Source organism: Zerene cesonia, chromosome 13, assembly GCF_012273895.1.
Source record: "Zerene cesonia ecotype Mississippi chromosome 13, Zerene_cesonia_1.1, whole genome shotgun sequence".
Lineage (NCBI taxonomy): Eukaryota > Metazoa > Arthropoda > Insecta > Lepidoptera > Pieridae > Zerene > Zerene cesonia.
In genome coordinates, this window is record NC_052114.1 from 7,700,257 (window position 1) to 7,727,451 (window position 27,195).

At 34.8% G+C, this 27,195-nt stretch overlaps 1 protein-coding gene across 1 annotated transcript in view; it reads left to right on the forward strand.

The window, feature by feature from the left end:
- The first annotated feature begins 242 nt into the window (after positions 1 to 242).
- LOC119831525 (rho GTPase-activating protein 100F) overlaps positions 243 to 27,195 on the forward strand; it is a 31,370-nt gene continuing 4,417 nt past the window's right edge. The window contains exons 1-22 of the mRNA XM_038354928.1: positions 243 to 416; positions 15,921 to 16,040; positions 16,381 to 16,464; positions 16,965 to 17,063; positions 17,869 to 18,145; positions 18,807 to 18,936; positions 19,233 to 19,394; positions 19,619 to 19,759; positions 19,971 to 20,104; positions 20,184 to 20,643; positions 20,711 to 20,796; positions 20,993 to 21,144; positions 21,348 to 21,450; positions 21,679 to 21,819; positions 22,008 to 22,267; positions 22,448 to 22,633; positions 22,983 to 23,205; positions 23,524 to 23,724; positions 24,072 to 24,353; positions 24,601 to 24,681; positions 25,144 to 25,256; positions 26,931 to 27,192. Coding sequence (XP_038210856.1) covers positions 330 to 416; positions 15,921 to 16,040; positions 16,381 to 16,464; positions 16,965 to 17,063; positions 17,869 to 18,145; positions 18,807 to 18,936; positions 19,233 to 19,394; positions 19,619 to 19,759; positions 19,971 to 20,104; positions 20,184 to 20,643; positions 20,711 to 20,796; positions 20,993 to 21,144; positions 21,348 to 21,450; positions 21,679 to 21,819; positions 22,008 to 22,267; positions 22,448 to 22,633; positions 22,983 to 23,205; positions 23,524 to 23,724; positions 24,072 to 24,353; positions 24,601 to 24,681; positions 25,144 to 25,256; positions 26,931 to 27,192 — 3,784 coding nt within the window. The 5' untranslated portion in view covers positions 243 to 329. The remainder of the gene's footprint in view (positions 417 to 15,920; positions 16,041 to 16,380; positions 16,465 to 16,964; positions 17,064 to 17,868; positions 18,146 to 18,806; positions 18,937 to 19,232; positions 19,395 to 19,618; positions 19,760 to 19,970; positions 20,105 to 20,183; positions 20,644 to 20,710; positions 20,797 to 20,992; positions 21,145 to 21,347; positions 21,451 to 21,678; positions 21,820 to 22,007; positions 22,268 to 22,447; positions 22,634 to 22,982; positions 23,206 to 23,523; positions 23,725 to 24,071; positions 24,354 to 24,600; positions 24,682 to 25,143; positions 25,257 to 26,930; positions 27,193 to 27,195) is intronic.

Genomic DNA, 27,195 nt, shown 5'->3' on the forward strand with positions numbered 1-27,195 from the left:
AAAAACGCTACGTTTTGTTACGTCGATAAGCAATTTATAGGTCATCAGACACTTGCATCAGCCCACGGAAGTGACTCGCACTGGATAATGTCATCGATCGCCAAAAAAACTAACCCACATACGCACTGGCATCGTAGTCGGAATTATTAATCGCGAGGAGTAAAATGTGGGGGGTCGGGTAAGGGTAGGGCGGACAGGGCGCATGCGCGGGCGTGGAGCGGGCACTCCGCGAGAGAGGTTCGCGCGCTCCGGCCGCGTCCGAAGCGCCCGCGATGCGCGAGCTGCCGGCGTCGCGGCCGCCCCCGCAAGCGCCGCGCTAACCTGCACCGATGCAGTGGCGAAAATTGACCAGGTTGAAATCTTCGCCGGGCGGACAGTCGCGCGCTCGGAGGATGCTTTGCTGCGGCCGCAGGAAGGTATGCGATACGATCGATAGCGCGCGCCGAAACCTTCGCCCCTCCCGGCCCGGACGCCGACGCCGTTCGACGACCCCGCTAGCTAAGGCCTCGCTAAATCCTATAGCCTGGTACATTTTCTGGATGTGAGAATGGAACCCTCGACACCATTGTTTCCTGAGCAATTTTTATTTCGTACAAAAGCCGGTTTGGTTGTGCCATTCTTCTCGTATAATTATATGCTTTCATTCTGCACTACATGTACCTTTAGTCCTTTAAAGGCATATTTTGTTATTTGATTCACGTTTTGCCATACGTGGTCATTAAAAAATGTCCTATGTCGTACAAACGCTAGATGCGGGAATTGTATGTTGACTTATTTTTCGTATCTGTAGGTGTTTAATATAAAATAATATAATAAGGAGACTATAAACTATAAATGGGCCTATCACGCCATCTTGTCGATGTTATAACATGCGCTAAGAAGACGTTTCCTAAAATATTAAGATAGTTTTACATTGCTCGAAATTGTACCTTCCATGGATATTTTCAATGAATTTTAAGCTGAAAATATAGTTTTAACTAAATAATTAAGATAGATATAAGTAAAAATGTAGCAATATTTAAAAATATACAATTAACTAACTATATAGACATAGAATAGACATAAATCTGGCATGAAATGAAATAGATAATACGTGCGCTAGTAAAATCCTAGTAAGTGCTAAATAGGTCAATATAAACTAGCTAGGTCATGAAACGTCTCCATTTGTAAATAAATTTATCACAAAAAAATCATGCCTGATAGTTTTACCAATGAATGACGACTAATTACGATAAATTAATTATATAAAGGATTGTGTCATTCAGAATGCCGTAGCAACGCCGTAGAGCTATTGTAGACCACAGACGTGAAAGAAAAGTTTCGTACTCACTGCAGATGATTAAAGTTTATCATAGAAACATTGTATAAAACAAGAATGCTTCATTTTCAATGTACAAACGTTCGATTGTCTATGAAATTATGCTTTCACGCATGGCTAATTCCACAGATCTCATCCAGCGTAAATTCATGATAACGTATAAATTTTCACAGTTAGTAATATTATCAGCTTGTTCATACTAAAAGGTTTCAAGCGGTTTTCGCCCACGATTTACGTCATACGATATGTATGAGCTTAAATGACATCATAGTCAAAGCTCCTCTTCAATTTTCCCACACAGAATATCTCAATTATTGTCATATAAAAATTTTGTGTAAACTTCCGCTTTAATAGGAATGTTCTTCTTTTTACAGAGTTAACAATTATCCAGTCTCTTCAATTTGTTACCTTTATTGGCCATATTTTTATACTTATATGCGATAAAACACCAATCGCACATTTTTTTACTCGGCAAAACGCTTAGCATACTTAAACCTACGATAGGTATGTTATGCTAAAAATGCCAAAATCAATAATGAACCCCCATTAATATGGAATTCATAAGAAATCTTGCATGATTGTGTTTTTTTGTAGACCGTGGACTGTGACTAACAGACAGACTCAATCTCTGATCGTCGAAATGTCATCTGTACGAATATTATAAAGAAGTAGAAGAGGGAAATCTCTGGATGTACTGCTCCGATTTTAAAAATATACCAAGACACGTTATCTTTGAGTGTCATAGGTTCGTAGTCATAGGTAGAGGTTCGTAGCGTGTATTTCCCTATAGATTATGGAGCCCTGTATAATATGTAAAACTATTTATCTTGTAAATGAGACAGTAATATAAGTATAAATTTCAAGTTTATAATTTTATATTGAGTTGTTGTGTGATCATTTAAATTCAGAAAATCATAGATAGGTACAATCAATCATAGATAGGACAATAACTGATTAAAATTTCAGATAAGGTATTTATAAATAACAAGATTAACGTTTTTGAAAAAAAAAAATATAATTAATAAGTTATTCATTAGTTTTTGTCTCTTTGAAGGAATTTCTTCATCGTTAGATTCGACAAACCTTTCTGAGAACTTTGCATTTTCTGAGAACATTTCCTATAGTAATGTATATTTTTTTTACACCATCAGAAAGCAGATATTTCAACGAACAAAAAGCCGCCAAATTTTTTGAAAAAAGCTGATATTTTGACGTCAGAATTTTCGATTGAAAATTAGGGTGCATTTTTGATATAAAGTTAAAATAAGGCGAAAAAATAAATATTGTTAATCAAATAAATTACAGTGTATTTGGGACATAATAAGGTAAGTTTTCACCAACTTTCGTAGAAAAAAACATTTTTTTGAAAAAGATATAAATAAAAAACCAAAAACTTGGTTTTTTGAATTTTTCACCTAAATTTTGAGGTTATGTGAAAAAATTGCAAATACAAAAGTTGTAGATCTTTATATTACCTACAACTTTGCCGTTTAACTTTTTTCCATAAGACTTGTAGTTTTGCCGGAAATCAAGATAAACTATTCTTTACCCTTAAAAACCCCCCCACCCACTTCCCGAACTCGGATCGTCTGTAATTTATTTTTCCCTTCATTTTGATCATATTTCCCACCTTTTCTAATGGGTTTCATCCTACTGTAATTTTTTTTGGTTTCAAAAATTATCGGCCCTGTTCTATGCTAAACTTTAACGAGTTTTACAAATTCAAAATACACGCGTAAAATTTGTATTTAATTTAAATATAATTGAATGAAGCACAGAATCTTTAAGTGCTGCTGCTACGAAAAGAAACATATTATTTCTATGTATGTTTTATATTTATAAAATGCTATTAATCATTAGCTTAATATTGTTAAGAAATGCACGCGTCTACTTAATTTTTCACTCAGTCGCTTTCTAATGGATATTTACGACCTAGTTTGCGTGTGATTTTAATTTCTTGCTCCATAAGTGCCAATTTTCCTGTCGTCACAAGCTTTGCGCCCTACGCTTAGCATTTAGAGTGGCAGGGTTTCGCTGACTCCGTGAGCCTCAGCACTTAGCTTCTCTTGCCAGGCCAAAGCTTTGTAGGACGTAATGACGCTTAACCTTTATATTCAATGATGAATAGTCGATTTTTAGCTTATATTTGAAAATTTGAAATAGGTGTATCCGATTCGCAGCGTTTTGCCATATTATATGTTGCATATAAATCTTTGGTAATGATATTGATATTTATCAGTGAAAATAATATCGTGAGGAAAATTTCGTAGTTTAATATTTTGTATTTATGGTAATATTGCATGTAAAAAGTTTATCAATAAATTGAGGGTATTTGGAATATAAAGCGCATTTTAAATAAAGCCCCAAATTTATCAGTAATAGGTAGATTTTATACCAAAAATATAATTATTACAATTTTCTTAACTTAATTATTAATGAACAATTGTTTAAAAGTTAAATGTTAAGGGTAGCTTATGCTTTGTCTGCTAAAACAATAGGCATTTTAAAACAATGAAATAAGGTAAATGTTATTTAAATCAAGTTGAGTAAATAATATTGAGGATACATTAAAGTTTAAGAACACTTTAAATTATTATGAGATAAACAATACAATGTGCTTTTTAAAACCAGTCTCAGACATATGTCTATGCAATCTTATGCTGGTGATTTTTCAAAGAAATGGTCTTCTTATAGAAGCTTTGAGGCTTTGCTATATGTCAATATCTCTTTCTCTTCTATTTTATTCTCTGACCTCGCAAAATGCGAATAACATTTCCTTAAAGGCAATTATGTCTCTCTCAGTCTATGTTCCTTTGATTTATTTAATTCTTGCTCCACTTTTAGCGCGTTCCAGCTCTCAACTGTAGAGTCCTTCAGAGTTCGAGTTGGCACCAAATTTTAGGTTCCAACTGTTCTCATTAGGCATTGCTCGTAGGGAGGTAGGATAGAGGGGAACATGGAGGTAAAGCAGAAGGGTGGTGAACCGTGAGGGACCATTGTGCTAAGACGAAACGTTTTGTTTCGAGATTCTTTATGCGTAGGGTATTTGTCGGTGGGTATAGCTATAGCAATGTATGGTGTGCCACTTAGTATTATTAGGCTCTTGCCTCGTCGGTAAAGTTTTTAATTTTGTGTTAAAACAGTTCGATTTATGTTGCACGCCATTTGGTCGTTGATTCGATACAGAATAATTGTAATATACCTACTCATGTATAGAATAATTACTATTCAGTTGTAAAAACAAGTTAAAATGGAGTTATAGCTTAAGATTACATTGAAACGGAAACAGAAAGTAAAGACTTAGTGGAATAACTATTAACACAACTATCTAACATATGTTTTAATTCAATGATTAGGCTTTATTTTTTGCACAACAATTAGCAATTAATTATATTTATCTGAAAAGTACTGCCGCGTCTGGTTAATAATTAGGTGTTATTATTCTTGTTGGCCAGCGTGGTGGCCTTAACCCTCATAGGAGGCCTGTGTCCCAGCAGTGGGAACATATATGGGCTGATGATGATGATGATGATGATTCTTGTTGGTTTTTTTCGTTCCTTCATTTGAACCAATAAAAAAATGGGCTGTCAAATACCTATTTGTATAAAAAAAAATCAAATTATACTGTAAATTTTGTGATTATTCGGTGATAAAAATTTTTTAACTGTAAATGGTAATTTTATGTACCACTGTACTATTTTTATGAAACAAAAAGAAAAAAATGCTTAAAATACTTGTCGTATCTATGTAATGATAAGCTTTGTAAGTAATAATTACATGAACTTTCGTCCGAAGCATGCACAGTTTTAGTCTTCATATTTAAACAGTCTTTCATCGGAAATAAGCAAAGTTATAAAGAATATTATGATAAAATATGAATATGTATCACACACATCTGAATAGTATAATTATATTATTCAGATGTGTGTGACCTCTATAAATATTACAAAATTCACAATATAGTTCAAACAATATGCGTTATATTATTATTATGTCTAACAAGAGCACTTTTCAGTATTTAACTATATCAATGATAATGCTTCTGCTACGCAAAACAGACGTTTACAAAGAATCCGATTTAACAGGACCAATTTACGTTCTAGATATTCCGTTGCGTTATAAAATAATTATAAGGTCAGCTATTAGAGAGGATAATGTTTAGAAAGCGGATGGAAGGCGCTTATCTTGCAATTAATGAATAATTTGATAGCTCGCTTCACGGGTGCTCTGACTTATTAAAGCAATTATGGTATCAGGGTAGCCAGTTACCGAATAATCTTTGATGTTAGTAACTTGATTTTTTGTATAATATCGGTCTATCTAGTAGATACAAAGGTTGTTATAAGAATTATGTTTTAGTTCAATAATTTATGTGTATTGAAATCGATGTTTTAAATTGATCGAGACGATCTACAAACACATTGGTCAATTAGAATGTTTATAAAGTTCTAAGTACACAAGTCAGTCAGTAATAAAAATTAACCCGGATTGACGTCGTTTACACACATATATATTTTATAATATACACTAAATACAAACTCTTTCTATTCTTCTTTCTATTACATATTTTTTAAATATTCTAAATACGAAATATATACGTTTCATACGTAAATATCCATATGAATTAAAACTACAATAATTTGTACGACAAGTTCCTTGATAATTCGTAGAAACCGAATATTGTACAAATCAATGTACATGTAATAAATTTTATTACAATGTGGGTGTAAGGTCTTTTGTAAGGGATGATTACATAACGTCAGTAGCGTCTTTCAAGGTTACTTTACCATTCAATTGTATAGACCGATATTTTGAATACTGGGTCAAGATAACCGATCTAAAACTGTTAAGAGAACTTGAGCTTTTCAAACGAAAGCTGTCATCGTTTCAATATCCCTCTGTTCATGTCTTTTGAACGTTAAAGGTTTGATAAAACACCAAAAATATTGATCAAATCACGGGCTTTGTGTAAAGTGAAAGTAGAAATATAAATACAAATGCTTTTGATGCGATGTGATGTGAATTTTACAAACATAATTAGAGGTTTATGAGTGTACAATTTATACACTCTTTATTTATAATAATGATATGATAAACACAACTCTTTTTAATTCATTAAATAAAATCCTAAAATAAATTAAAGCAGATTGAAATAATGGACCCTTTGGTAATTTGAAATCGATTAATGAATTACGTATTTAGATGTAACGACTGATTTTCATCAGATCGTTTTCAGCGATCTTCGGAAAGGGCGTGTCCGTCTGCAACCGACGGGCGTAGGCGGCTCTAATGAGCTTTGATACGGTTCACTGGAGTATCATCTTTATTTACATTGCAGTAAAGTACTCTTTACCTCGTAGACGTTTAACGACAATTTTCCAACAGGATGACAAACTTGACAGGAAGCTATTACGAGTGCTGGATTACAATTTCCACTGTATCTAAGATTTTTTAAGCAAATATATTGCAGATTGAACATAGAACCTTGTTGGTTTTTTTTTTTTTCGTTTTGGGTTAGTGAAAATTCTATAAAAAGTATAAACTGGTAAATATTGTCATTAATATCTGATAGGCTATACCTTCGTCATTCGTCTATTGATCTTATTAATTTCTTCCTAGGAAATGTGTGACATTGTTTTATAAACTTCCCTAGAATTAAGGAGATTTTCACTTTAGACCATCGTATTTTTTATTTACACACATTCATAGAATTTCTGTGGAACAACCAAGAAACAAGAATAAATTATAGCCACGAAATATCTGGACTGATATCAACTAATCAGGAGTAACCCTTCAAAGTTGCTACTTAAAGTAACGCAAGGAACTTTTAATGTTAATGTATAAGCTTATTAATGGAAAAGACGTGACGTGTTGGCTAAGTGCTTTTAGTCTACTTCGAGTCGATTTTAGAAAATGGTGAGAGAACTTTATTAATAAATGTGATTTTTAGCACCAAATGACGTATACTGAATTTCGACGACCCCTTTTTTCTCTGCTAAAATAATTTTATGTTATCTGATCATCGTTAGATTTCGCATTTTATTCATATATGTTACGACCATAATAGATTTTACATCCTCATTTTATTAAGCGCATAAAAGGAGAATAATAAATAGGCGGTTTTTATAAACGTTTGCTTTGTTTCGCTGTGTTAATAAGAATAATAACCTATTTCTACCAAAACTCATTCGTATCAAGCAACATGCAATTTGTCGATTAATCTGATTTAAAATAGCATTATATCTGCATTCATTATTTACGTTTAAACGATGTCTTTGTAAAATTATGTTTGGAAAACTTATGCATTTCTTCTTTCTGAGGAAATGAAATTAATGGATTGTTGTCATTCAATCTAGACCAAATTTTACAAATGGGTAGCAGGAATATTTCAAATTTTCCTTAGATTCTGCAATTAAAATAGAACATATACTTTATTTTTCGATTATACACCGACAACAAAGCGTGTCTATATTATTTCATATAAGTATATACTTATATATATGAAATAATATAGACACGCTTTAATAATATTATTTTAGAGCTTATATAGAAGGAGACGGCAACAAATCAAAATCGCATTCGTTATTTAAACTTATATCAGGCTTTATATGTTTCAATTTAAAAACATTTTTTTTTTTAAACTGTGGAATTTTCAATGACAATCCCTTCAGAATTTTGATAATATAAATTATATCCTCAAAATGTATTCTTATAAAATGGGGCTAATTTTTAATAGGTATTTATCGGTCCAATTAGTATAAAACAATAGAATGAATCATTAGTAGGAAACAAAGCAGAGACTTGTCTGAGTCATAACTAATAAAGCTTTGGAAAGGGATCTGGTATTCCCTGAAACACTAGGGTATTAGGAAGCGAGGGCGGACTGGAGCTATGCCATTTATGCACAATATAGATATTTCACTGTATTTTTAAACGTTCTGTTCCTTTTTATTTTACTCAATAGTCGTCATAAGTTCAAAAACTTCTAATTAACATTAGTTTTTCATGAGATTTTGCTGGAATTTAGGTACCTAGTTCCTTTGTGCAAGTTCTTCACGCCCTATTTAAAAATTCCTTTTTGATCTGTGTTGAATTGCTGTTGACTTTTACAGGTTCGCTTACATTCCTTTATCGTCAAGATATAAAAAGTGTGTGCGCTAAATTTTGAACTTGGCCTTTCAGTAATTTAAAATTGGTATATTTTGCTTTTTGACTACTGTTTTTGATAACCATGTATCACTGCTTTGTTCTGTCCGTTCTGCATGTAAAAAATAAGTGGAAAAATACTGGTATTATGTCTGCCTTGATCAATAAATACCTAATGTTATACGATACAGAGTATAGTATAAAGTCGAAGGGTTAAACGATTTCCTAGTGTTGTAACACCGATACTTCAATGTTTCTAGATCGGATTACAGGTTATTCAACTGGATGCGTCATTATTGTACTTTCATGTCTGGTAAATACCTGTGATAATTCGACATTTAACATTCTTGATTGTGGGTATTCTTATTTAAATATAAGTAAATCTAAAATAAACATATTAATAGGTAATTCTATGAACATACAGCACAAAACGTAGCCAACGTATCACTCTATATTTTAATTGTATTTTTGATTAACAAACTATTCATTGTGTTTAAATGTTACTGATTTAATAAATCAAAGCTGGCGGGTAAAAATTGACGATATAAGTCTGGTCCCATAATTTCTGATTGAAAACCATCTCTGCGACCCAATAATTGGCGTTGTTATACTAGCAATGTAAACTAGGTCATGAGGTCCATTGAATGCCATGGCATGTCCTGAGGGTATTAATAGAGGTGTGACGTCATTTTTCTCGGGTGCCATAACGACGGCGCCTGTCTAGACGGCTGAACCTTGTAAGTTGAATCTTTATTATGAAAACAGTTTTACTTCTAATCTTTTGATTTACGATGGGCAAGATCATTGATTGCATGCAATAAAGATTCCTTAATTTCAATCAGTTTAACACATTTAGTGAGGTTTGTACGTTTTTTTTCATAAGCTATAGCATGACTTGAAAATAAAGTCTTCTATACGATACGTAGCTACGAAATATTCTTGGAACTGCAAAGCATGCACATAATATGATAGTACAATATGGTTTCCAAACAAATAAGCAGTTTTTAATAGCTGTTTCAAGGATTTCCAAGTATTCCATAACATGCATACATTTTATTTCTCTGAAATTATTGAAAGGGATTGAGACCATTATTTTTGTTTGTTAAAATTATAAGTATTTTTATACCGTTGAAGCAGTAGTTTTAAGGGTAATGAGTTTTTTTTATAAATGTTGGAAATATGTGCGGAATTGTATGATTAATGAAGAAGAAGCCAAATAAAGGAATTGAAACGATTTTTATTTAAGTATTAAATGAAAATTAGGGAACTGTATTTAATATGAACTCGATATTTTATGTACCATAGTGGCAATAATTTGTACATAAACTATACCAGCTAAATGGAACAGACATGCGACAACTCACTATTGATATAACTATAACATGTTATTTTATTTAAGCCATAAATTTGCTGTTACAGTTCATAATTTGTATCTCCTTAAAAATCCCTCCTCTCCAATTCTCTTATTTAAACATACATAACATTGCCTTGTTGCCGTGAAAGCTGTGCATACCGTTTAGGAATCAAAGGTAAAATATGAAAGTGTTAATAGGACAGTTTTGTTCGTAGCGTTCATTTTAATCGCCCTCTAGAGATGTCAGTTGACATCAATACGAAGACGTAGGGGCACATAATGGCTCTGGTTCAAACGCCACGTCTAGACGAGGTAGCCTTGACGAGGCTTCACTCCCCTCAGTTCTGACAGATTAAGATGATATAAAAGCCTCGTCTTTGGCTGTAAGTCTCAAAGGGAAGGTTTCGCGAAGTCAAAGTTATGAATTAAGAGTTTGTTAATGAAAGGTTTGAAACGGCCTTATGTGGAGGAATAGTATATAAATAGCTTGTAATTTATGTACAATTTTCTTTTTATGTTCAGGTGTCTTTAGTTCTTCATGGGGTAAATATATGATTACATCTATAAAAATCATTCTATGGTAATCCCTCTCTTGATTTATGATGAGTGTATGTAATATCTTTTGGCGTAATCAAATTTCTTTATGTTAAAGTTTTTTTAAGCCTATTTTAATATATAAAACCATTGACATTAAAATAAAGTGTGGGAAAATAGACGAGACTCTGACCTTTTAATGTCATAATATACTGTATTAATTTTAATTACATTAACATTAAACCCACATGAAATATTATATACTAAGTTATTTTGGTCGGCGTAACCTTAAATAGGTTGTATTGGGTGTGTGAGGTCATAAAAAGTGAATGAACGTAACGTGATAAATTTGTCGTGCAACGTAATTTCATTACACGTAAAGGGTTAGCTAATGAAAATGCGTAATAGCAATTTTATTCATGAAAACCATTAAACGTAACGTAATATGCTCGTGAAACGTACACTAACATGCGATATAATTATACACTATATCCAACTAATGGTTCATAGACATCATGATCGTTACATGTTCATTACAATTCTTCAATAGCTAACGAAGATCATTATCAACCTAGCTAGCCGCTACTATGCACCCTTGAGTGCAGCGAAGGTTGCGCCGGTGCAATGACACCGACTACCCGTCTGAATTCAGGACGGCGTTTAAATAAGCGCGGCAAAGAGTGGGCGAGGCTTTTCGTTTCGGTCGGGTTTAGCTGGGTGGTAGTATTAAGCAACAGGTGATGGTTTCTGCGCGTTACGTAAGGAAAGGCGGCGCGCGCATCTCATTGAGGTAGTAGTACGACGGTATCGATTGGGCGTACGCCGCCCATCGACCCGCCGGCGTTTGTGCCGCCGGAGACTCGTTTTATATATTGTCTAAGATTCTATAAATACTGGTCTAGATTTCTGTCGGAGAAGTTCAGTTTAAGAGTTAAATTGTACGTTAAAATTTAGGTTCCAGCGTGTGATTCGTATAGACGTACCATATTTTTAAGTCAATAATTTTGAGATACCCATTTATATAATTCTTATTACGCAAATTTAATATATCGAATTAGATGTAGTTAGAGAAGGACTGAATAATTATTCAATAGTACATGATAATACTCCAACATTGAACAGTGCAGGAAGGTTTTTAGTTTCCACGTATCTGTAAAAATTGTGGATTGATTTTTCTTTAATGAAATATCATCAATGCAGTATATCCCATCATAATAGTAAAAAAAACATACCGAAAAACTGATGTTAATCGCCTAAAATACCACACATAAATGATGCAGTACCTAAACATGAAAAATGAAAACCTCAAAAGCAGTTTATACGTCAAACTACGTGTTTAATGCTTTTTCTTTTGAGCCTATAACTTTTCTCACTGAGAATTAAAAATGTCTTCTACCCTTTAGTCACATTTGTACGAATTATCCCATAGGGCAATAATATAATATTCATACTGAAACCTTGTTAAAGCTTGACCCAGAACCTCTGTGTAAAACGATGGTCCAATATTCTTCACTTTGCGTAAATATATAATATTCTTTGTCGGATATTTTGTTTTTTCGTGAATTCATGAGTACATAAATAAAGATATAATGCAAATTTTTCTAACTCTTACATATTATCTGATGATACAGTTACATGATATGAAAATTAAAAAATTAATTGAAATAAAAGAGGTAGTATGTGGCAGCTACGATTTGTTGGGTATAATATTGGTATTTCTTTCATTATATGCTTAATTGTGAAATAAGAACATCCATACGATACCTGAACATAAGGAAAACTTTTACGGGGATTAAGAATTTTTAATACGAAGTATGCAATATTTCCATAATCGCATTTGAAATAAATAATGTTTATTTCGCATAATACAACTGAAAGTATGTCGACAGACTGACACATTTTTTAGCTTTTATTGTTTGCGTTTGGTCCTCTGCTTTCTTGCCCTAAAAATGTTGTGTCATTTTAGTATTTTCAAAGTTACAAAGTATCTATTGCAGTTATTAGACATTCAAGCTTTAATACATTATATCATTTACAAATATAATTCGATTTATGATTCGAATGAAGACTTAATTGAGACGAAAGTATAACAATATTTATTCTATTTTTTTTAAAGATTGTCTTAAGCAGGAAATTTATTATAGAAGTCGTTTGAGGAATTTAATTTTTCGGTTTACACGGCAAAAGGTTAGTGAAAAATAGCACGCAACTTTTGAAAACAAAAAATACACACGAAACACTACAGATTTTTTACGTTTAATCGCATAATCAGACACTGGAAATGCTACATGAATGACATCATCTAATCTGTCGGCTTTTGTATCGTATACGGGATTACGGCTTCAACTGTCATAGTACGTGGGATTTAGCGCAGCGGGGACATTAATTAGCTAATGATGCATAGAAGTTACAAAAACATTTTCGGTAAAATTTTGAGATAAATTTTCAAATCCTTTTCAAATTTTTTGAAGAAACATACGTTGTATATTTATTTGATTATACCCAATTGAATTCATGATATATGTTCTTATGAAAACATAAATTACATCCTACAAGAAAATTTACCGTAGACCAACTTCGAACATAGAATGAAGCGTCTTTCATTGCACATACATTGTAATTTGTTCTTTGTAAAAGTAGGTCATGGTAAGGAAGCAATGTGACTCAAAGGGGGACATAAGGACGTCTCGCTCTTATATTCATGCCCATGGAAGTGTTGAATATGCATTCGGAAAACGAGGAAATAGACTATAGATAATATTACGGTGTGTGTATGAAAAAATCTCACCATTATATTGAGGTGCTTGAAAATAAATCCTATTCATCGATTCTCCCGGTATTAGAATAAATTTCGAAAGTTCAAAGTATTTTGGTTAACATTTTTCACTGGAACGTACACTCACCTTTGCGGTGTTCGGAAGCTTGCAACTGCAGTACAGTGACCTCATGCGTACACGAGAGGGCGGCTTTAAGTGGGTCAGGGCCCTCTTCGCCTGCCTCCTACCCCACCCAGGCTCCGCACTCGATCGACCGCCTAATTCTAAACGTTCTCATGGTAACAAAACTGTAATTGGAAGTGGTTTATAAGATAAAAAATATCCAAGTGTTTGAGATTGTTACAATTCGCGGAATTATTTATTTAGTAATTGTCGTTTAAGAAATATCTCTCGTTTTTGTATTCTATAGGTACTTTGATGTAGTATTTTCTGGAGTTTGATTAGATTTTTTTGCATTATTATTATTACTAATTTTGATACTGCGTCCCTTTTCATATGTACTTTTTTTTGAGCTGGATTAAAGAGCGTACTGTATGATAGGAAAAGCTGGCTTTAATTGTTTAATACTGGGATGACGATGAAACTACAAAGGCGTAGTATGTAATATTGAGTACAGCTTTTCATATCCCAGTAATACTTATCCACGATATGTTTGCAGTTGAATGAGTAATCAAGACTGTTTGAAAATGGGTTACCCATATTTTCCGTGCGATTCAAAAAAGTGCCTTTTAAAAACTGGTGGTATTAAATACTCATAGAAACAGCAGGGATAAAATATGCTTTGACCTACTTTCCTATCAGGGCCACTGATAGCTAGTTATTGTGTTAAGGTCTCTCTTTCATTGTTTTAAAGTGAATTGATTTGCTGACGGTTGGTCTAATAAAACGTTATTTATAACGAAATCAATTTGGTATGTTAACTACGTATCAAATGCCGAATTTTGATAAAAATGTATTTATTTAAATATTTTTAAACGTACTTTCCTATAACATTTTATTTAATTTGAAAACATGCGACATCAAAATATTGTCATTTTATAAAGTTATATATTTGTTATTGTACGTTTCTCGTAATTAGTAAATTAAGGCCTCATTTTAATATTAATTTTCTAGTTGGTACCTATAGCGTATTCCCTTTAACAGAACCCCCTTCTATATGCCCCAGGCTTGACAAATAACAGTTTCAAAGTTATATGAGAATTTGTCATCGTTCAACTTCTGTTTGTCTATTTGTTTTGGATGTTAATTATCAGTTCTGTGTATTCTGTGTGTATCTCTGTATTTACATGTTAATATACTTCGTTATTTATGCATAGAAATTTTAATATTGTAAATACCGCGCGTGTAGAATTATCACAAAACAATATCATTACTTACATAATGAACCCTCTTAAAGGTTCCACGAACAATTTTCGGAAAAAAAAAATTCGTAAGGAGGAACGTTGGCTCTTAAGATACAGAGTTTTTCTAATTTAGGAGGCAATGTACATAGATATGTAAGGTATGTTTAGGCAAAATAAAGATTTTTATTTATTTATTTATTTATTTAATAGCATACCTAAGTATCAAATGAGATTAAATAGATTACGTAGATGGCTAGGTATCTCCGTAATCTATGCAAATAATGTCACAGTTTAGAGTTTTTGAAATTTTATAATGAGTATATGCACTTACCTCAGTTCAACAAAACTTAGATTTCTGTTAATAACCTAATTCTGTTAAAAACCTAGTTTCTGATTTCGTTCAGGATTATAAAACTACTCTGAAGTTTCAACAAAGTCTGTCCCAGTTACCGGCTATCGTTTACAAGCCCCTTTTTGCGACCGTCGCGTTCCACTATATTGCATTCCACGCTCTATGTCATCGAAGATTAGATAAAGTTGGGCTATTGGTTCTATCATGTATATTGGCATAATGTTAAATTATACAGGTGTATTACAGAATGTATTATATGATAAGCAATTTCATAGATTGGGTAACGTGTTTACTTCTTTCTCTTTTTTATGCTAAGACAGCTTCAAAAGTGAGAGTGTAAAATTTCATGCCTTTTAAGTTTTTTTTTTATATTAACTATTTAATTATTTACATATACATAATTTGTTTGTAAAGGAATAAATGAAATTTAATGCACTAAGTACCTACCTACTAACTATATTATTTTTCAGCTAAAGAGTAGGTACTTAACACGTTATTCGCTTAATATATGAATTAAGGGTATAGTTTAATTTAATGGTTCGCTAAATAATATGCAATATTAAACTTTTACGACTAACATCATTATTCAATAAGTTTACTATGTGAATTGAATATAATTTATTGAATTAAAATTTGCTCTGAAACTGTCGCATGAGGGGAAATATTGATATAATTATATTAAATCCTACTTCCTACTATATCCTACTATCCTACTAATATTGTAAATGGGAAAGTTTGTAAGGATGTGTGTGTGTTTGTTACTCTTTTGTGCCAAAGCTACTGAACCGATTGTACTGAAATTTGGTACGTAGACAGCTGGACAACTGGAATAACATATAGGCAACTTTTTATACCGATATTCCTACGGGATACGGACTTAGGCGGGTGTTACGCTATATTTAGGTTTATTAATTTCGCTTTAATAAATATACTTCACTAGAGAAGATCAGATGTTTTTTCTCGCGTCACAACTTCGAACTGAATGGTAAAGGTTGGCTGATTGAACAGCATTAAGACATGTCAAGCAATTCAATACACTTATACTTATACTTTACATGTATTCAACATAAGACTTATAACTCGTTGTATCGTGCAGGAGAATGGGCGAGCGGCGCCGGACCTCACGGCGTCGCCGGGCCGCGCTCCCGCCGGTCCGCTGCAGCCAGCGCGCAACAACCATGCGCCGCCCTGCGTGCTGCAGCCAGACTTTAGGAAGGTACGTGGGGACCGATAGACAAATAGGATACGACAGAATTAGATGGATCACCACACTCTATAGTCGCAACTTACTAAATTTCATAAGTTGTAAGTAAATTATGGCCCCAGGGTAAACCGTTCTTTATTCACGGTTATAAATTACATATTCGCCTGTATCGGGTATGTTTTCAACATAAACGCACACTGTATCGTTTAATTTTGTGTTGGTAGGTAATGTTAAAACGAGAATGATATATCGTAATAATATATGAACTTTTTGATAAGAAAATATATATTTAAACAGACATATATTCATACGAATGTGAATCAACCCACTAATGCTTTTGATTTAATGGCAGGTATCGGGCGTTAGCAATGAAATATTCAGGCAGATTGAGATGGTTGAAAACGATCACGACGCAACGACAGCCGCGGCGCTCGAGGTAAAGGAATTTCTTGCTATTAAATATTTAATACGCTTTTAGTTTTACATTATTTACAACTGAATAGGTAATACATAACGTTCATTATGTATAATTAATATAATATAACGTAATAGTTTAAAAAAGAAAAAAAGAGAAGATACAATGAAGCGAAAATCGCTGCTACCTACATACCACGCCTTTATTGGGGTCGGTTTCAGCGCTTTCTGATAATTTCGACATTTATTGGTTAAATTTTCGTGCATTATATATCATTTCCATCTGACTTCAAAAAAGGATGAGAACAATTCGACTAAATTTTTTGTGTGTGTTATCCCATAACTTTTTGCAGGGTGCATGGATTTAAGCATTTTTTTTATTCTGAAAGTTAGTGCCTCCCGTGTCCAATTTGTGGTTGTTCTAGTTCTTACAATTTGAACGCGCTTTAGTTTTAAAAGTTAACTAAATATATCAAGAAACTGTAAAACCAGCCCTTAAGCTTAACCATTTTTTGGTTGTAGGCGGTGGAGCGCCGCGGTGAGATGATTGTTCGGATCCTTGAGCTGAGACAAGTCGGACGTAACAACATTGAAGCCGCCAAGAAGTTCTTTGCCTTGCAGGTTTGTGCCTGAAATGTACACTACAACATATGTATCGTATTGATACTGATGCTTACATTCTTGCAAGAGAGTTCAGATTTTTTATATTCCCTAATGTTGAAGACCTGTGATGCTTTTGTAGGTTTGTTTATAGAATACATGTATAAGCTAACATTTTATAAATTAATACCTGCATTTGGTACTATAAATACTAAGATAGTCAGCTGCAATACATATGTTTATAATACCTTCATACTTCACAAAGTATAGCACTTAAATTATCGTCTTTAAATATATCCTCCCATCTTATATAACCATTTATTACCTCCCTTAAGTCGAGCGTGGAAAGAGAATTTATTCATCGATATTTACATATTCTAATTCTCTTTAAAAACAGGTAATTTCGCCCTCTTTGTTGACCTGAATACTTTCCTCGTAACCTAGTACTGATCTCGATGAAAGAGCTCTCTCCAGACATATCCATTGTTCGGCTTGGCCTAGATAATAGGAATGCGAATCCAATCTAGACTAGAATTGTTAGGATGCGCACTCACAGCTCATTCATCCAGGCAATGCTATGCAATCTTATTGATATTTCTGGGGTTTGGGTTTGAGCGTTTCATGTATTTACAACAAAGGTTCAAGCAGTTAATCTATTTCATTCACTAATTTCACAGTCTTTGTATTAATTTGCCCAATTAATGGAGTTTAAAAAAACGAACAACGATCATTACTCAAGCAATTCGATACGACAATTTAGAATCTTAAAATAAAATATCATACATATGATTTGATCACGTGAATTCAACTTACAAATTGTCCACAGGATGCACGCCACATAGTTCAACTGGTAGAAATCGTTAAGCGACCAGGGCAAACTTTGGGCCTATACATTCGCGAAGGTGACGGAGGCACTAGAACGGATGGAGTGTTCATATCGCGAATAGCATTGGAGTCCGCGGTCTACAACAGCGGTTGTTTGAAAGTGGGAGACGAGATCCTGGCTGTCAACCTGGTGGATGTCAGACGCATGTCTTTGGATGACGTTGTGATAATAATGTCGATACCCCGGAGGCTTCTGCTTTGCACACGACAGAGAAAAGGTAAAGTATTGCAAAACTGATCTAAATTCTCAAAAACACTTTATATCACATATTTTTATTCAGTCTCTTTCTTTAATTTTTTTCTTACTTTATGAGAGACGCATTTTCCCTCCTATTCTATAGATCCTGTTAAATCACAATTTGAGTATTTGTAGAGTTCCAAATTTAAAATAGGAAAAAAAGATTTCAGCTTACATAATATTATATGCACTCTATATTAGAACCGTAACATTTTTGCTCAACGCAGCGAAATGTGAACGAGGCCGCAAAATTACTCGTAAAATATGTTTCGTTTAGTTTCAATTTAGCAACACACATTGCGATATTTTCGGATGACTAATTCCTTTATTGTTGCTAATTGCTTTTTATATTATTGTTCTTACCAGGATTTATTTATTATAACTCGAGAGCACAAAGCGAGAGCACAATTGCAACTGGGCATAAGTTGCCTACCTAATTTAAATTCAATAAATCTCCATAATTTGTTTTTAGATTCTCATACATCTGGATACCAGAGAAATCAATCTATTGAAGAACATTCATTTCCTTTACAAAAAAAAATGTATACTTACATTCAGTATGCTTGTAGGAGGTAATCTTAGGAAGTACTGATCATAAAAGTTTTAGCTATTTTGGTCTTAATATTCTGGTCATTATTCAGGTAAATCCGGACCAGGTTCTCCATCCCTCCCCCGCGCAGAGCACAAACCTCCACCAGTTGTGGTTTTGAAACGGGACTGTCGGGATGACGATGATAGAGATCGTGATAGAGTGGATGGACTTTATTCGCAGTGAGTTCTTTAAAAATGTCGGCTTTCTAGCTTTAATATAATTTATTTTGTATGGATAATTTCAGGTGACTCGGTAGAAATCATAAAATTTTATTTACTGAAATTGGGGTTGAAATTTATAATACAATATTTGATATCTGGTAATTGCAATAACATGTACGTAAGTACATCTAGAAGAGCATTTCAGGACTGATGTCACGATAAATATATCAGTTAAACAACTTTCAAAGCACTTTTTTCAATTTTAAACTAACGATGTTCGCAAATACACATATATTTATTAATGTTTTTCTCAGGCATGGCACCCTTCGATCATCTGGTCCTTCAGGCGGCGTTCGGCCGGTCGGTGACGGGCGGGAGGAGAGGAGTCGCTTACAACTTGGAGCGTTGTCACCAGATTCCACACCATTGGACTTGTATTACAATTCTAGACCACCTTCCGACCATTCCACTTGGAGGTAAGTGAAATAAAAATTTATTATTTGTTAGCTTATTTCAAATATCAGACTAATTTAATTCGCAGAATCCCATTGACATTTATATGAAGAAAGAGTAACTTTAAATTTATTGAAGGTTTGTAACGTCTATTACTTACTCGGTATTCGATGATTGAATGATAATGTGAAAGTAAGATTCACAGTATTTCCGTAATTATATTAATTTTCATCTAATCTTTTAACAGTTATCGACCGCCACCGCCGGTGATAACAGAGCAGCCAAAGTCTACTGCGACCCACTTTGTGCCGTATGAACGGTCCTACCCCAACACTTTGGAAAGCTTAGCTGAGAAGGTCCATTCGTTTTATCCCTCGGATGGTACAAGGTGCGTAAAAATATACTCTCTTAAGTATTATGACACGACATATGTTGTAATAATTGTAATTAGTATTATTTTGTAATTAAAAATGCAATGTAGAATAACAGACATTTGTTAATAAAAAAAATCGTACATAGTAAATAGTACAGAGTAAAATGAGTATGATATTTTCTTGGTTTTCTTAAATATTTTATCATTAATAGATGTCTTATTTCAGTACCCGATTTGGAGGAAGAGTGCCAAGATCTGGATCAGAACAACAACTTCCACGGGCTGAGACGCACTCAGATTTCGGGAGACATTCTTTGTTACGTTCTAGTTTGAAAGCGTCTGCTGCTACTGGTCCCCCTGGTGATATATATAACACTTTTTATCTTTACTTTAAAAATAGATAGTGGAGCTTTTATTCATTAAAATATTTTTGTTATAGCTTCTACGTTATCTAGATATCAACGGTATGGCGGAGTGGGAATGCCAGTACCCGGAATGCCTGGCTCTGGATTAACAGGGACCGGCTTGTCCAGCTCTGGCTTAGGTCCGGGTCTTCCTTCAGGATTATCATCAACTGGTCTTAGTGGCCTTACTGGCTCTAGCCTAGTGGGAACTGGACTAAGTTCTGGTTTAGGCAGTGGCTTGACCGGTTCCGGATTGAGTTCCACTCTTGGCGCTGGGTATGGTGCTGCTGGACTTGGATTATCTTCATATGGAAGTAAATTTGGTACAACGAGAAGAAATCGAAGCTTAGATTACTCATCAGACACAGAAGCTACGGCTCCTACGCGAACTCCGTACTATTCTGGCTTGAGCGGATATAGGAGCAGTACGTTAGGAAGAGATATAAGCTCTAAGTTTAATTCCTTGCCGAGGGACGTTAGGGGAACTGGTCAAAGGTGAGGACGTTTTAATCGAAAGTTTAGGACTTTGGATATCTAATTAATAACATTACATTCTTTGTAGATTGGGATTATCAAGACGAGCTGGTAGTGTCCTCCAAGATGAACCCGAACCTTTATCTTCACGTCTGGATCTTCGTTCTTCCAGAGGTGAGATCATGTCTGAATCTTCATAAGAATACCAAATGCATAATGATGTAATGATCCTGAAATCTTTCAAATTATTATTTGCGTTCCTTTTGTGCAATTCATATATATTCTTCACAACTTTTTTATTAATATCAGTATGGCTAAATTAATAAAGACAAGCACGTAAGACACATTGCCTATACTACGCTAAATTCAGGTCGTCTCCCGTCCTCACCATCAGTGTTCACATCGGACGAGTATCGCGCGTGGCTCTCCCGCGCTCCCTCCACTAGCGCCCTCTATGAGAGTCTTCGTCCGAGACTTCCTACGCATTACTCTGCTGAAAATATTCATGATGCGCTTAAAAATGTAAGTAGAAATTTTAGCTTGTTTCGTAAGACTTCTTCACTAAGATCTTGGCCTGCCTTAGTATAATTTCGTATTAAATTATTAATATAAATAAGGTGACGTCCAGTATATATGTGTAAAAAGGATTAAAAAAATTCTGATAATGGTCTGTAAGTATTTTGGATTAACGTTTGTATATTTTTAAAGCTATGTAAATTTCACAGATGGAAACAGGCAGTCGTTTTGGTTCTACACTTGGTTTGGCTGGTCGTCGCATTGAACGTCCACGACATTTACCTGCGCGCTCATTGTCTTCTCAACAGCTAGGTTGGTATTTTTTTCTTGCTCCTATAATCGAAAGAAGAGAATTCATAATACACCATGTTTTGTTTATAAGAAATCGCTGAGAGCATAGATACATGATTATGGAAATTACAAAGAAGTAATGTTATAAGTAGATGTTTTTAGTAGAAGTTTTATTATACAATTTTTAATATGGAAATTCAAATCTCACACATGGATCTGACCCTGTTTAAGGATTTTGTAATATTGCAGGACCAACAGCTAGTGGCTCCCCTTCAGCACGTCGTGTCAGACAATTACTTGAGTTGGGTTCAAAGTTCTCGTGCCCTAACCCTAGTCCAGTTCCTACCCCAGGATCAAGACATCAGCGTCATTTGGACATCAATCCTAATGGTATTGTTTTATAATTTTGAGCTGATGTTATATTTAAAAGCATATATATACTAAATTGATCGGAATATCCTAACTATCATAATTGGTTCAAGAAATATAAAGAAAATAACACTATTTAAAATATTTTTTTGCAGTATACATTTTACACAACGTGGATACTAAATATTTGATATGTAATGCATTTGCAGAGTTTTTAAAGTACAAGATAGAAAAGCCAGGTACGGGAGGTTTATCATCATCGATGACTGGCTTATCTCGGATATCGGGAGGGGTGTCTGGTATGCTGTGGGTGCACCTGCTAGCGGGACGGGGGTTACGACCTGCTCCGTCCGGATCTTCCCCGGGCTCGCCCCCATCCGGGCCACTCGCCCCACCACAGCCCCCGGTCGCCCCCAGGGATTTATATTGTGTTCTGGAATGCGATCGAGTTCATAAGGCCCGTACTGTGGTAAGTTACTAATATAATACGAAATTTGAATAATATATACTTGAATTCTTCTTCTTTCTTTTAAAGAAAAGGACAGCTGGATACTTCATTTTGATGATGTAATATAGCCTTCAACTTTGTGTATTCCCTTCACATTATTGAGATTTTTTTTTTAAATTTCATCCAAGCCTTTGTTTCCAGGTACGTACGGGCGAACTACAGTTCGATTGGGACGAATCTTTTGAACTAGAACTAGTGGACAATCGACAATTGGATGTCCTGGTATATTCCTGGGACCCGCAGCACAGACACAAGTTGTGCTACCGTGGAGCTGTCACATTACCGGATCTTTTATCGCGTTCACCATCACACCAATTGGCTATAAGGGTAATTTTTACATTAGCAATTAATATTGTATAGTTCTATAGCTGAATAGCATTGACTATATTATACAGACCACTGTATATGTAAAAACATAAGTAGTATATATTAACTTTTGTAAATTGTTCTGTTGAAACTTCAACAATTGTTTTATTTGTCGTAAAATGATGTACCTACTTGAGTTTTTTGAAAGCGATAGAAAAAAACACACCATTTCCGTTTTATCTTATCAAGGTTATGGAAAATGTGTTCAATTGTAAATTTAATTTACAGGTTACATAATAACAAAATACAAATTCAATTTATATTGTATAAAAGAGAACCAAAATTATTGTTAACGGTTTATCATTTATAGATGGAACCCCGCGGCACGCTGTACGTGCGCGTGCGCCACACAGAGCCGCACGAGCTGTTCCGGCGGCGGCCGGCGCCGACCCGGCTGTCCCCGCCGCCACTGTTCGGCGCGGAGCTCGACCAGGTGGTCGCGCGGGAAGTGCGGCCGAGTCACGCGCCGCCCGTGCCCTTGATAGTGCGCCGCTGCGTGGAGGAGATTGAGAGACGCGGATTGGATATCATTGGTGAGCTATATTGACTATGAAGTATTTTTGGTATCGCAATCCTGAGTTTTCTTACAATATTTCTAAACTCTCAACTGTTATACAAGACTTTATAATATGACCAGATTTCTAAGAGAAGGGTAAGATATGAGAATCCTTTGAAACAAAATCTAAAAACCTTCATAATTCACATATACTATTTTATTAATCTCACTTATCTTATCGCGTTGTGCAATAATTTTCAGTAGAAGGACCTGTCTTCGGTAGATTACATGTATAATACTATATATTAAAAAATTAAAACCTCTCGATTAATTTAACTCCTATTTATATTTCCAGGCCTATATCGTCTTTGTGGATCTGCAGCTAAGAAGCGAATTCTTCGAGAAGCATTTGAGCGCAACGCTCGTGGCGTTGAATTAACCCCAGACTCTGTCCCCGATATTAATGTTATCACCGGAGTGTTAAAGGACTATTTGCGAGAACTGCCTCAGCCACTGTTCAGCCGTTGTTTATTCCAAATGACATTGGACGCTCTAGGTAAATTAGCATTTACCTTGAAATCAAATTAAATCAAAATTCTTTATTGTGCATCAAGCCATAAAGAAATAAGTTCTATAAATAATAATCTAACAGACACCACAAGAGCACAACAGGCGATGTTATCGCTAAAGCAGCGATCTTACAGTCAACCTGGTGGTACTTTATTTCAAAGCGTTTATAAAAATAACAGGTCACTTACAAAATCTTAACATGATGTTAGTTTTTTCCACCGGAATAAAGCATTTTTTCATGAGGTTGATGTACATGATCTCGGGATATTTAAATTTTTTAAAAAATGTTTTCATTTTCTTTGGTATAATATCACTGTAATAAATTTCTTTCAGGGGTCTGTTTACCAGACGACAAAGAAGGGAATGCACGATTGATGGCATCAATAGTAGAATGTTTACCGCGAGCTGCAAGGGCGACGCTGGTCTTCCTTCTCGACCACCTGGCTTTGGTGGTCGCTGCGCAAGACAGGAACAAAATGTCCCCACAGCACTTAGCGGTTGCTTTAGCCCCACCGTTGATGCTTCAGTCTCAACCACCGTCTGAATTGGATTACCAACGGCCGATACACGTCTTGCAATGCCTCCTGCAGATTTGGCCAGCACCGAAACGTTCAGGTAATGTCATCATCCATTTCGCTTTGTTTTTTATTAATGTGTGTGTAATTAGTCCTGGTTTCAGATTCTTCAAAATTTCCGATGGACATTGACGTCACAAAGGATACTTAGCGTAGTAAAAACAAAATCTTCCATCGGCTTTTCTAAATTTCAAGGTAACAGGAGAATTGGTCGAAATTTAGCATCGATTGGGCCGATTCAAATGACATTTTAAGCAACACCTTAACGCATGTATGTTTGTAGACAGTTCGGCGCGGCGAGCCAGCACTCGGGCCGCGTGGAAGCAGAGTCAGTGCGTCGCAAGTGGGCTCAGCCATCCTCCCCCCAGGTATGTATTAATGGTGATGTAATATAGGAATCATATATGTACGAGAAACCAGCTGTTGCCCGCGGTTGCGCTGGTTAATGAAATGTCTGAGCTATCTCCATTGTCAAAGAAATTTCTTTGTTTTCTCCAGCCACACGAATCATACCATCATACCTATACGACATCAAAGAAAGATTTGTATATCTTATATAAACAAAAGTATTTTTGCATTTATAACAGATACTATAGTTTGTGCTCATAATTTAATTGCTTTTATTTATTTGTTTCTAATCGTGAGACTAATTAAAACGTGTTTTATTTTTATTTCTGATGATAAGGCGCGATTCGAAATTGCTGGACCAAGGCGTCAACAGGGTAAAGCGAAAGATACGAGTTAGAATGTCTATCGAGTTCTTCATTTTTAAAAATTTAAAAACGTTTACAAAATTGTGTCGGCTATTCAGAGTTATTTAATAACCACAGGCCGAGTTCCGCCCTCAGTCAGTCCATATCGGCCTCCAGCGGCAGCATCAGCAGCATCTCCGCCGCAAGCTCACTCGGCTCGGCCCGCGGCAGACCGCTCGCCGCCCGCACATGTAAGTAACTGGCATGCATTTTGTAATAAATTATCCGTTTCATTAGTTATATAAAATAGACTTTATGTGTATGTACAGTAAGGCATATTTTAATTTTAACCAAAACATTCATATTAATCAATTATCGGTAATTTTAGCTAGTCAATTTCGCAACAAATTATGAGCTACATACTTATTTCGTGAGTAAAAATGTTCATATTAAGAAAGCTTTTGCGTTACGTAATATATTAAAATTAAACAAAATAATTATTTTACATCACTTCAACAATTATGAGTAATTTATGTATTAATAATATCGGATCAGTAAATGAGTTTTAAACATTTGTAACCAAAATTAATTTCTAGGGCCGACAGAAGATAGAAGTATCATTCGATAACGTAGAAAATAAGATTAGTTAGAAGAAAAGACTTATATTGGGGTTATAATTGATATAATTAATAAACTATTTCCATCATACATAGAATATCAATTCATGAAGTTTTGCATCTTATAGCAATGTCCATTTATATCGGTTTTGCCTTCTTTTCACACTGAGACAACATTCGTTCTGATTATACTTAATACATAAACGACAAGTATTCAGATATAGGTTCCCTATACAAGAAGCATATACATAATGAAAAACAAAGAAAGATTCTTTGTAAGCTAGATAAAATTGTCTTGAATGTTGTGCATGATAAGTGTTAGGTTAGATATTGCTATTAATATGCGTTTAGCTGCGTACCACAGGTAGCCTGAGCGGGCTCGCAAAATAAGACCAATTCAACGTCTTTATGAGGGAAATTGTTTTGGTAATGAAAATAAATTGGACGTAAGTAACTCGGATTGTATTGTAGTGCGTGGCTAACCGCACAATGTCAAGAGTGGCTGTGTTTCTGTCAAGTGAAAAACGATTTTCCTTATGTTATTTGAGTTTCCCATCACGATTTATTTACGCAGCAACTCTCTATCTCTAATAGTTTAGCTGGACCTCTGGGGTTTCACGTCAGTATGCGCAGGCCTTCTTTCAAAACCAAAATAATGTGTTGTCAACAGGTTTAAGTAAGTGTGCAGTATTTCAAATCCCTATGGCATGTAGTAGTAGATATAGTTGCAAGACACACTGACGTAAAACAAGTTTAGAGCAGCATTAAATATTTAAAATATTAGGTTAAGGTAAACTCTTTTTGAAGGCGGTTTAGATAATTATGCCCATAATTTACACGGTTATCATGTTGATGAAATTTAATAGTTAGCATTAACGTTGCGACGACGAAAAAATGGATTGTCGTAATAATTATGATGCAACTGCCATCTAAAATGGTTTATCTGTATTAAATATTTTTACGCAACCCATTGTTATGTAAATTAAGAACTAAATGCTAGCTAAATACTCTAGAATTTAATTCCTGGCTAATAAAAGTTACTGATAAATCTAATTGAGTGCTAGGTTATGAAGATACTTAGAGAGTTATATGTTTTTGTATGAAAGTTTTTTTTAAACACCTGTAATTTCCATTCACTGGAATTACTGATTTTAATTTGTTTATGTTTGGCGTGATACCTTTTGGTTTTTAATATTCCTATTGATTAAAAGTAGAGGCATTTTGCGTTATGATTTGATAAAGATAAGTTATAAAAATCCCTCAATTGCCGATGTATTCAACAGAATAACGGAGACGTTTCTATTTCAGGTTCTCTCATCAGTCAGGGCCGGCCAATATCGTCCGCAGTCGCCTCTACGCGGCCCTCTGCCCGCTCCACCTCGCTCCCGGCAAGTGACGGTCTCGTCTCCCGGTTCGCCCAGTAGCAGCTCCGGCAGCCACAGCCCGGCAGACACTATCAAGCACGGCGGATCGGTGTCGTCGATCCTGCGCCAGCCGGAACGGGCGCCCTCTTCATCCCCGAGAAATTCTCCCAGAGCATCCCCGCGCGCGTCTCCTAGAGATTCGCCTCGCG